Here is a 12,588-nt window from a genome sequence, read left to right on the forward strand (position 1 = left end):
GGGAATTGGTGAGGTTTTATTCACCAAGGCGCCCCCGGGGGTTACAAGAAATAATGGCCACAAGCTAGCAGAGAGCAGATTTAGATTGGACATTAGGAAGAACTTCTTCACAGTTCGAGTGGCCAAGGTCTGGAACGGGCTCCCAAGGGAGGTGGTGCTCTCCCCTACCCTGGGGGTCTTCAAGAGGAGGTTAGATAGGCATCTAGCTGGGGTCATCTAAACCCAGCTCTCTTTCCTGCCACGCAGGGGGTCAGACTCGATGATCTATTGAGGTCCTTTCCGACCCTAACATCTATGACTCAGACTCAGGAGGCACCAGTTGCCCGTGCTCTACTGGATTAAATTTTTTTAATAAAAAATTATATATATATCTTGCTTAGGTTTCTCCAAGGTTCACAAAACTTGTCTAAAAATGCTGTAAATTTCTACCTCTTAATAACAAAGCTCTAGTGAAAGTGGGGAGGGGAAGGTAGAAGTGTAAGACTCCTAGGTGTTTGGGAATATCTTCTACAAAACAGTAAAATAACTTTTGCAAACAGTTAAATGTATTATAAGACAAGCTTGGTTCTTTTTTCTTTATCCGATACTATACAGTTTGTTGCTCTATCTCTGCCCTAAGTAAGATGTACACTTATGAACAGGGTCTCTGTCAGAAATGGATTTTGCTTCTAAATGAAATGCTATAAAATCTTGCCATATACTTCTGTGTTCCTACAGATGATGGTAGAAAGGTTTTGTGTACATCTATCCCATGTAATGTGAAATATTAATTATTGGGGAGTAAGAGCAAAGGCTTTAGGTAAGCAACTTGATATTTCTTTTTGTTTGTGATGAACACTCACCAAGGCAATGCAGAAGTTCAGCTTTTGGACTTTGTAAAAATAACAGTGTGTTTTCATTTTCAACTTCTGGTAGGGTAGAAGTTACTTATAAGAGTCATCAACACTCATTTGTTTTTCTTAGTGGTAAATTGGCAAGATAATAAATTACTTAAACTTCATGCAGGCACATATCTATTCTTTGGGCACAACACTGAAAGCAGCAATTGAGTATGTGATTGAGCCTGGGACAGAATCAGATTTTGGCAAGGATCTGCAGACTCTACTGGAACAAATGCAAGAAGAGAATCCTGAAGACAGACCAGATATTGAGGTAAAATAGGGAATTTTTGGTGGGTTAGTTTTAGTTCTTTGACTGTGTTAGGTTCAAGATTTTTACTCCAGATCATGTAACTGGCCTGAAGTAGCTCCTGATTTGGGAAAATTCCACCTGTGTATTATAAAGGATAAGGAGGACAAGGTACAGATGGTAATGGTAGTTCTCAGTAGGTTGTATAAGGAATTTGAATCTATATGTTATTTCCTCTGAAACATTGCTTCAGATTTTGGGCAAATGAAAGCTATTAAGACGTCTGCTTTTGAACAAAGACTTCAAAAATAAGAGCAGAATGCATAATACTATTGATTTTCATTTCTGACATTGAGTAAACTAATTATCTGCAGAAACTTTATCTACCAAAAAAATTACTTAATTTAAGCTTTACCTAAGTTTGACTTTTACCAGGCATTCCTACTATTTCATCTTCTAAAACTCTGGTATAGAACATAAAATAACTCTGTAGTTACCCATGATAGAAATAGAAATGAATGTATGTTCACTAATCTAATGTAAACACTGAGTATAGTGCTAAATATAGGAGGGCCCAGTATAATAATGTTGTCTTAGCAAGTTTAGATATATTGTTTATTATAGCATGATCATTTAAAGCCAAAACTTAGTAGTTATTTAGTACACATATATTCTAAAAAATTTAACTCTATTGTCTATAGAGTATCATATCGTTATGTGAAGAAAAATTAAAGCTTGCTTCCTCAAGTAATATTTGTCGAAGTCTATCTGCCATTGGAAGAAGGGTACTTTCAATTGAATCATTTGGTGCTTCCCAAGGTAAACAATATATTTTTCACAATTCCTAACATGTTTATAGGGAAATCAAAATATGCTATTTGAAAATATAATGTTGTACTCTATCCTGTCATTTTGCCTAGAGAGAAAATGGAATTTATTAAACAATAACTTCAACAATCAAATTGTCTGTGGATCCTGTTTCATTTCCAACAGTCAGTGGAAATAATTAACTTACTCTGAACAATTTTCCATTCAGATTTGCAGTGACTCTATAAAATTATGCATCCAGACTTAAAAATGAGTTGTTTAGAAAGTCTTTTATTTCTCTACTGTATTTCAGATTCTTAATGACTTGTGTGTATGTGGGGTGGGGGAACATAACAGAAAAGACTTATTAGGAGAGAAAAAATGGTTTAAACGTGGTTTTTAATGTGAACATCTGTTTTTTTGTATCTAGATGGCTGTGATAACATGTGGAAGGGAAAAGTGTATCAGAGAAGTTTGGGATCTAAATTGTATTCAGATGAAAAAACCAGTATAGCAGGTGATTCATATACTGTGGAAGATGTGACAGCTAGCTGTTGCAGAAATGCTTCTATAGAAAATGTGAGTGACCAAGAAGATGGTTCAAAGGTAATACATTTGGATCTGAATAATGAAAAATCTCAACATTCAAAAACAGCTACTCAAGTTAAAAAGAGCAAAGAAGATGACAAGTATGTAATATATGAAGAGAGTTTTGCTGATATCATTTTGGACACACAACCATGCACTATTGACATGGAGAGAGATGTTTTTAAGAAAAGTTGTTTGAGAAAAATGAAAACCTTTCCAAAGCTACCACTCAATGCTACAGATGCAAATAACTTTTTCACGTCCATAACAAACAATGGACCAGTAGCTAAGAAAAATCAGTCACAAGAATCTCTATTTGTAGACAATAATAATGAGGTTGTTCCTTTAGAAGGAAAACTTACTCAATTTAATACTAATAATCTTCCAAGAATTAAGCCAAAGAACTACCAAGTTACCGATCTTCCATTAGAGGCATCTTGTATATGTACACAGGTCTCTGGCATGAACCTAGAAGAACACACGCCATTCCTTAACAGTAAAAAGAAAAGGTTTCTTTCATCCAGTCATACTTTAGAATTTTCCTATGCTACCTCTGAAACTCCAAATACTCCTGGTACGCTAAAAAGCCCAGATCAATCAGCTGCTGGAGCAAAAACAGACAACTATATGGCTCTGGAGGACTGTACTGAAACTTCTCAAGGGTCAAATCAAAATTATTTATCACATTTTAACAAGATGGATTCAGTGTTAGCAACAAATCCCAGTGGGAACGGATATGGATCAAGCCTAATTAGTTCTCCAGTAATAAGCAACGGTATGATGAGCGCAAACAATAATGAAGATAATCTTTGTGGAGGCAGTGTGTCAGAAATCAAAAGTAATGAGCAGGTAGTAAAAACAAAATCTTCATTATATAGTTGCTGTAGTCACTTCTGTGGAGATGAAATGACTTAAATATTATGTATCATCCACTTCCCCAGATTAACAAAGCTATAGACTACAACTTCACTAATCCACATACTTGACAAATCATAGCACAACTTTGATCTGTCTCCTTTTCTCACCAAAGATTTAAAATTAAGGGGCAGAAATGAAGTGTCTGATGATTAAGTTTTTGTTGTTTAAACATTTTTACAAACTCTATTAATAAGCTTGCTAGTATCTTGCCACATAGCATTAAATTACAGTGGTTGTTAATGAAAATTTAAATTGTTTGTGCAAGCCTGGCCTTACTGAAATCGGAGACAAACATCACACTGACTTCATTAGGGCTGAAGTTTTGCTCTTTTTTGTTTCCTTATAACCCCAGGAGAGCAATATTTCTATAATTTCTGAAATATTTTATCTCCTTCTCTATGCTTCTTTATATGTGCCATGATACATTTCTTAAAAGACTTAAATTATTTACATGTGCAATGTTGAATGCATTGTCCCAGAAAGTTTTACTTCTATAAACAGCCACATAAGGGGAGAGAGTTGATTCCTTCAGTGTATTCTACTTGGTAGTTCTAGCAATATTACCTCTTACCCTGTTCACGGTTTGCATTCTCAGAGTGGACAAGTTTGTTCTCTGACTAGAGGGTTTTCTCTTGTGCCACACTTGAACAGTCATGAGCAACCCATGTAATAACAAAATTACTGACTAACAACAGGGGGGTTTATGCTTTCCTAGTTTATTCTATGACTTGCACAAAGTGAAAAGACAGACGTTAAGTTATAACTCTTGAGAAATTTGCTTAGTTTTGGGTTTTCTTTTTCTTTTTCCTTAAAAGATTCTCTAGCGGCAAAACTGCTCAGCTGGTCTTGCCAGTCTCTCTGTGTCCTGGCAGGTAGCCTCTGAGGTATTATAATTTCTTCAGCCTGGAGAGTAGTAGATAAGTGACATCTGCAGATGCTCTAATGAAACAAGGCTCCTAAAACAGCAGTTGCTATCATGGAGATTTTATATTATTACTTTCTGTTACTCCTCTCCTCAAATAGTCTGAATTCATGAGGGATACCTGCTTTGGTGACACCTACTTTCTGTTTAAACCTTGTGGGGTCTCATTTTCTTGGACTCTTGATAAAATTGATTTCTATGAGGCAGTTTCTTTTGTCTATTTTTCTTTTGACCTTCCCTGCTACCATCTCTTAATTTTACATACTCATTAGGGGTAGAGAGAGCTCCAGTGCCATTTCCATATCTGTCTTTTGTTACAGTGATACCTCTGGATGTCACTGGATCTTCTGGATAGACATGAATTTGCTCTATTTTATAGAAGTGTACACAAGTGTTTAATGTGCAGCTGACTCATTCTGGACATAAAATGGCAAGTCCATTCACCTGCTTGTTTTTCTAATCCAAAGGAATTGGACAAAGGTTCTTTAGATTCTCAAAGATACTAAGCAGCATACACATGCTTTTTGCAGCAGTTCTTTTTTAGTATACCTGTGCTGATCAGCATGTTTCAGGATCTATGGAATATCAACACCTATATTTCTAATATTGTCCTTTCTTTAGCCTACAGAGGTTTAACAGAAGTCGTGGCAAATGTAGCAGCAGCTTTTAGAAGAAAAGTGTTGCAGATATGCTCTCTGTTAAATAGTACACCTAGAGATACAAACTAATATTCTGACCTTTTTCATTTGTTGCCTACTTAGTCTAATATGGGAATGTCAATAGAAAATTTTGACACACAGAACCTCATTCATTTGAATTCACTGACACACACATTTCTGTCAGTGGAAGGAATGACCAAACGCAAGTCAGCTATCATACACTTCCAACCATTACAGCTGTTTGTGTATTTAGAGAATGCAAATGCTACATGGCATAGTCTCTGGCTCTGTCACTGATAATGAATGTGCCAAAGCCAGCTAGGAGCACAACTTCATCTGATTAATGGGGGAAAAGGTCTTGCATTGCTCTAAAACTTGCATATTGAAATGGAGCTTACATGTATCTTCATTTGCTGCTGTTTGCTCTAACAGTGCAGTCTGCTTGCATAGATGAAGACACTTAGAGGAAAATGATCCTTCTCAGAATTAAAGCTCACACAATGCAAGGTGCTTGATTTGCTTTCCTGAAAATCAGATCAAGACAGACAGTCCTTGTTTGTATGGCAGCATTTGTAATTTAAACTAAGGGTTCTTTTTCCCGTTGCCATCTTTGGATGAACCCTTTTGTTTGGGCAGAAAGAACCTCCTTTGCCTTAAAAACTACTCATCTTGCATTATAAGAATAGAAAATATGTTCACAGACAGCTTAAGCAAGGAAATGGGCCCTTCATCTTATTGTCATTTGCTGGTAGACAACTTCCCCTTTGTGGTGAATAACTAAATCACCTGGCCTACCAAACTTATTGGCAAAATTATTGATGAATTTTGCGGGACTGGGATTTCATCCCTGATGTTGCTCCCATTACCGGAATACCATTATAGTGGTATTTACAATCTGATCTGCAAAGAGCATAAGGTTAATGTCTAAGAAGCTGTAGTTGGTGCTAAATATTCATAAGTAGAAGTTTCTCATCTAGAGACTGACACTAGCATAGGCCTGTCTTCAAAGGAGAAGCTTTACTTTTTAAAGGTATTTTTTAAAAGCTAATATTTGTGTCTAGTAGTAGAGGTAGTTTTTGTGCCTTGAGGTTTTTGAAACAAGGCAGCCTTTATCTATAAAGCCCTCCTCTTCATTTTTTTTTATTTTAATCCAAAGTGATCTTAAGTATAAGCATCCTTCATGCCTAAATGCCAGACCTTTTTTTTCTTTCCCCTTCAGAGTCAGTTCTTATGCCCGTCTTCCAACGAGGTGTCTGTTATACTTAGACTTAGTCTAAACACAAGACCTAAGAATTTGCTCATTTACAGCATGGGGACAAAGAAGATGTGAAGTCCATCTGAATGTACTTTCCACCTTTTGGGCTGAATGGGTAACACATTTCTAGACAAATCCCAAAAAGCTGCTGTTTACCAGACATTATACAGAAGATAAGTATATGCCTGCAAATGTAGTTTCCAATAGTACAGCTACTAGGCTCTGTCCTCCAAATATTCCTTATTGCTTCAAGGGGATACCATACAAGTCCCATCTAGGTAGAGATTAACCTTGTCCACTCTGGAGAATAGGCAGTTTTTCTTACCTGTCAATAATATTTCTCCAGTGGACAATATCTACTTGTGTAATGCCCAAAGTTGTTTCATAATATTGTGTGCTTTACTGCCAATTGGCATTACTAAAAATACTTGCTTGCTTCTGTCCTGGTTCTGCAATGTATGTTGTGAGGGCACTCTTAGTAATTTTTATAATTTTGCATGCCATAAATAAACATTTTTCACTTCAAGCTTGAGTGGGGATCTTTTATTTCTCTAACCAATTTCATTCCAATCAGGTGTGTCTCATTTCTAAGCTTGTAATATTTCTCTGTTCTGCAACTGCTATGGCTTTCGTATGAGAGAGACTAACAGGAACTGTGAGGGCACTCAGACATTTTTCTGTTGGTTACACCATATCTAGTCAAGTGTGACAGAAGTGAAAACCCATCTAGCTAGAGAATGGCATTGGCTATTAGAAATACCATTTGCAGGTAAGAAAAATTGTCTATTCCCAGAAAGAATAGTGACTTCTAAAATAGGGATAATGTTTTATTTTATTGCCTTATTATGGCTATTTAAAAGATGCCAGTATGTTGTCATATAATATATTACTACCCTTGGCACACTTCCAATAATCATTACCCTACAATGTTTGTGTGTGTAATGCTGTTATCTACAGCTAATAAAACTTACTAAACATTTTTTTCTTTGGTTCCTTACCAAGATTACTCTCTCATCAAGAGAGAGAAGTAATAAAGCAAAAAAAGCCATTTAATATGTAATTGTAGGTATGAAACTGTGGCTTTCATATTTCCACTGTAATGTAGAATACTTTTACTGAAAACTGAACCGTAATTCATGTTTAACACATGAAGATAAGTTTTAGAAACCTGAGAGTTTGAGAAAAATATAAGAATCTAATACAGGCAACCCCTGCTTAAAGCTATTTTGCTTAGCACTATTTCGCTATAACATTCACTTTAAATTGATACCTGAGTCCACTTAGCACTCAAGCAAGTTTTGTTATAATGCTTGCAGTTGCCATCTTGGGTCATTAAAAACACTTGCAGTCGCCATCTCGGGTCATCAAAGACTTTCAGTTTCGCTTAACACTTGTTTTGTTTAACTCCCATGTTTTCAGGGACCAATTAAGAGTGCTAAGTGGGGGTTGCCTGTATAGAGAAAATGAAAATTTTGTTCAGACTTAAGACTTAAATATTTAATGGCCCATTATGACAATGATCAGAGTAATGTACAATGTTGCACAGTATAATATGAGTTTGTATACACACTGAATATAACTCTTTTGGATTTGCTTTGCTGAAATTCTCGTGAGTATTTTTTTAAAAGGTCATAGACTTAAAACTTAAGTACTGCTGGCTGTTTGAATCTGTAAAGCTTTCAGTCAGATTGCCAAGATTTTGAAATATAGGAAAATTAGAATAGGTAATGGCAAACTCCTTATTTCAGAGTGATATGTGGAAAAGGATGCAATACAAGTCTTTTTTATTCCTCATTTGAGCATCTGTTCACCAAAACACAAACATATTCAGTGTGAGTTAAGTGAAATTTAAGCATGGAATTTAAGATAAACATATGCTTGCATATTCATACTCAAGGAGGGTAGGAAGATGCTCGTTCCCAAACTTTTAAGTCTCAGTGGAATTAATTTACTCTAGTAAGCATATTGTGTGTTCTGATATTATGCAAATTGTGATATTAAATAATTTACATGAAGAGCAGGGAGAATTAAGCAAATTTTTGAGGGTTGTCCCCTCTTTCCTATTTTTCTTCTCCATAATGTTAATATAGACATGCATGATATTTGGAGCATTCCACTGAGTGGGAAACCACCTCTTCGAGTTTCTTAATAATCCAGAAGCATGAGTAATCTTTGACACGGATATTTTTGAAATATTGCATAGCCGCCCCCCACTTCCCCCCCAAAGCAAAATAGCAGTGAAAGTCGTAACTCCTGTACTTATGCATCCTTTTCTCTGGGACACTTAGCAAAGAAATGCAATAAGCCTACAATGCAGATTAAATAACATTCACTAACTTGTAACTTGCTTGCATCTTTCCTTTTTCTGTCCTCCAGCCTTCATTGTTTATCCCATTCTTTTCCTGTGCTTAACTGCCACAATTGAAAATACTTCTTGTCTATCATTTACTTTTAATTACGCTCTTGTCTTTCCTTTTCTCTGAGACAGCTTTTCCAATCCCTATGATTCTTGGCTTCTCTTCGTCCCCTGTTCTGTTGTCTGCCATTGCCACTTGCTTTCTCCCCTGTGGTAAGCTTTTTTCCCCTTTGCTACCCTTATATTATCTCTCTCTTCCTGCTGTATTTAAAATTCCTTGCTTTCCTCCCTCCCATCATACAGTATATACCTTGGAGGTAATACAGCATATACCTTGGAGGTAATGAGAAAATCAAGTGTCTCTTTCTATTTTCCCAGAACGTGGCTAACTTGTATTTCCCACATCATTGCAGCCCTTAAGGTATATAAATCCTAATGCAGCAGACACATATAGGGGGCTGGGCCATTTTTTTTCTTTTCCCTTTGCCGGTTATTCCTGAGCTGCTTCTGAGCTGAAAGGCACTTGATATATGGAGCAGAAGAAGCAATCAGAGGGGTCAAGAAGAGGAAAGGCAGTATCAGCTGTCTGTGCAACAGCTGTGAGAGCCTCTAGAGAAGCAGTTCCCAAGACAGGTTGCAATGCTTGATTCCTTGGAGTCTACAAATACTCTGTGCCTTCTTAATTAATAGGGTGCAAGGCTTCATTGTTTCACCTGTTTCCCAGTAACTGTCCCTAAATGCCTGCAGTTACCCAATGGTAAGTGAAAGCTAATCCTGGGCAACTAAACCCTTCCTCATTTAGGGGTAAGCTGCCCTAGTCTAGTTGTCACAGTGTGGTAGAGTGGACACAGACAGTTACTGTAGAAAAGCTGAGACATTGGTAAGCTCTACCCACTGATAGTTGCAGGCTTATGTACAATGGCACTTGTATATACAGCCATAATCAATCATGACTCCATGTGGTTGTGCCTAGAAAAAATTGGGAACTGTTTTCTTAGGGCCAAGAGACTTCAAGTCATCAGGAGGGAATTTGCTCCCCTTGCAGCTACTCTAAGTGAAGTATAGAGCAGGCCCTCAGAGGGCAACATGTGGCAATTGGTACCATGGCAGTAGTTACTTGAAAGACTCTGAGCCCAACTAGCTCCTAAAACTCCCAAACCAGCTGAGGCTATTCTCTCCACCCACGGCAGTTATCTCATAGGTGAATTTGAAGTTTTTAAAAGCTGTTTTCATTTTTAATCTTCTGTAAGCAGAAACCTTATGCAAGGCTCAGAGACTCTTATGGAGAGAGGAATATAGCTGTAAGGGAAACTGCCAGTCTTACAGTGCTGCAAAGTATATGGAACATACCTTAAGTGAAGTCTACCCCTAGGTCTGTGAATGTCTCCCTTTCACTGACTAATAGGGGTTCCTTTTTTACAAGTGTCACTTTTTTATGCATCTGACTTCTTTCTTAACTGATAAAAACAATAAAGTAGTCATTTCTTGATCGTGTCTAGAAAAGTAATAGTGGATGGCTTTTACTGCAAAATGCACTTATGCATACCAGATAAATGTATAACTTTCTTAACTGCATGATGCAGTGGTACTAAACTTCTGTAGTGTGGGCCAAATCTAGTCTGTGGGGCCATGTCATCTGGTCCAGGGGACTCCCCAGAGCTCTGTAAATATGGCCACAGAAAAGGTGACAGCATTAATTGCCACAGCTCTGGGAGCAATTAATGCTGCAGTCATTTCTTCCACATCCAAATTTCCATATTTCTGGGGAGCCCCACAGGCCATGTGACAGCCCTGTATGCAAGATCTTTGGGTTAGGCTGTGGCTGGATCTGAGGTGTGGGGTTGCTCCATGGCCAGATCTGGTATGTGGTGCCCAGCCAGGCTGCCACACTGGATCGCACCTGCAAACTAACCTCATGTGCTGACCACATCCACAGGATCCGGCCTGCAGGCTGGCACCAGGTTGCTCATCCAGCGCATGGCATCAGATGGTTGAGCGCCACTAGGATAATACAACACCAGTCTCAAATTTGTCGTCTGTTGCTTACATTGTAACAGCATTTGGTTTAATGCATGTTGGTTCATATGCAGCATATTTAATTCTCACTGACTGACTTGTACTCCTTTTTAATTGCACTAGAAATATGTGAAGAGAAGCAGCTGTAGAAGGGCTGATGTTAGAAATTTTGAAATTGAGGGGAGCTAGTCAGGTTCCCAGCTGCTTAATGCCACAGCACTGAGGGAGCTCTAAACATTATTCCATAAGTCCACAGCACTGTCAGTGCCCAGGTGGTAGTAGCTCTGAACCTATTAGTGTTCCTACATTTTCAAAGCTCCTAACCAGTTTTGGAGCTATGACTAGCACAGCCCTGCCGGTGTGTATAGAAGTACCATTGCATACAGCAGTGGTTCTCAACCTTTTTTAGACTTGAGGCACCTGTTGTTAGAATTAACACATCTGTTTTCAGTCATTTTTTACTATGGAAAAATAAGAGGTTTTTTTCTGTTGTAAAGAACTCAGAAAACCACAGCAGGTCAATGTTTTTAACACAGACTTCCTATTTGAAATAGCTGGAGTTATCTTGTTAATCATGTTTGCACGTGTAACAGTGCTAACATTTTGTGAAACCTTGCAGCACCCTTGAAAAGATCTCCAGGCACCCTATAGTGCCTTTTTTGGATCTCAGTTGAGAATCACCAGCTTAGTTGTCGGTGTTGTCATATTAGCAGACCCAAAACACATAATCTCTTTGCATCATCAAAGCATCTGGCAGTTGATTTGGAGGCTTCTGTTAGAAGCCTGGGGCACATTTACATGTTCATTAATGAACTTTTGCTAATGCACATTAAATTTAGTACTTCCATTATGAGGTACTAGAAAAAGGAGCATTAGCCTATTTCAATGCATATTAGCGAAAGCACGCAGTTTTTGTGACGCTTTAATATGCATTAAAATAGACTAATGCACATTAAAGTGCACATGTAAATATGCCCCTTGAAACTGAGGGGAGATAGTCAGTTTCAGGAGAGCTGTGCTGCAGCAGTGGGCACTTAATGAGCATTGATGTGTTCCCATTGTATTAAACATAGATATTTACATACTTCGGATAAGTGCATATCTTTTCTTATCTCTCTTTCTCCAGAGGCTATGTACTTCAACAGTATTAGGTTCTGCACTCAAGTTTGGACCCATCTCTCCCTGTAGTTAGTTAGCGATGGGCTGTTTGTTTGTTTTTTAATCATGCTACCCTGATTATGTAATGAAGAAAAAAATGGAATACATTTTCACATGGTAAAGACAGACTGCAAAAACATAACAGTTAAAAATAAAACTTACTGGTTCACCTTTTATTGATACGTTTAAAAAATTGTTAGGCCAGTGTATTTACCAAACTTGACAGCTACCTCATGGTGAATGTCAGACTGCCACCAGGATTCCAGGTATGAGATTAATGTGGCTTTCCCTTATCTTCCCCTAAGGCTGTGGTGGTGGGGGGGTTCTGCTGATTCTCATAAGAACACTTTTAAAGTGCAACTTGCATCATACTATTGTAATTGCATTATAGTGATGAAAAGCCAGTTTATGGCTCATCAAGGTATGCTGTCATGGCATGTATTACGAACAATTGGCTGCAGTAGATGTGAGTACAGGGATTTGTTTATTTATTTTGGTAAGGATGTGGTGATATACTGCTATCATATCTGAGGAAACTCAAAACCTTAGCTCTGGCAAAGTGTGCAGAGGTTATTTTTGCTACAGAAAGCACCTATTAAATTAGAGTTAGTATATGCCAAAGACCATACAAGCAATAAGCAATAGTTTCTGTGTCTAGAATTTATTACACTGTCTAACAATCTTTTCATGAGGTTAATCCCAAGCAACTACTGTTAATGCTCAGTTTAACATGTCTTGTATCACTTCCCAAGCAACATTCTGTTGCACAAAATGTCTAAAA

General features: G+C 37.6%; 1 protein-coding gene across 1 annotated transcript in view; it reads left to right on the forward strand.

Annotated features, from left to right (window-relative positions):
* KNDC1 (kinase non-catalytic C-lobe domain containing 1) overlaps positions 1-12,588 on the forward strand; it is a 164,597-nt gene that overhangs the window by 83,360 nt on the left and 68,649 nt on the right. The window contains exons 5-7 of the mRNA XM_025213522.1: positions 1,006-1,152; positions 1,830-1,947; positions 2,366-3,372. Coding sequence (XP_025069307.1) covers positions 1,006-1,152; positions 1,830-1,947; positions 2,366-3,372 — 1,272 coding nt within the window. The remainder of the gene's footprint in view (positions 1-1,005; positions 1,153-1,829; positions 1,948-2,365; positions 3,373-12,588) is intronic.

Source organism: Alligator sinensis, unplaced genomic scaffold (assembly GCF_000455745.1).
Source record: "Alligator sinensis unplaced genomic scaffold, ASM45574v1 scaffold151_1, whole genome shotgun sequence".
Lineage (NCBI taxonomy): Eukaryota > Metazoa > Chordata > Crocodylia > Alligatoridae > Alligator > Alligator sinensis.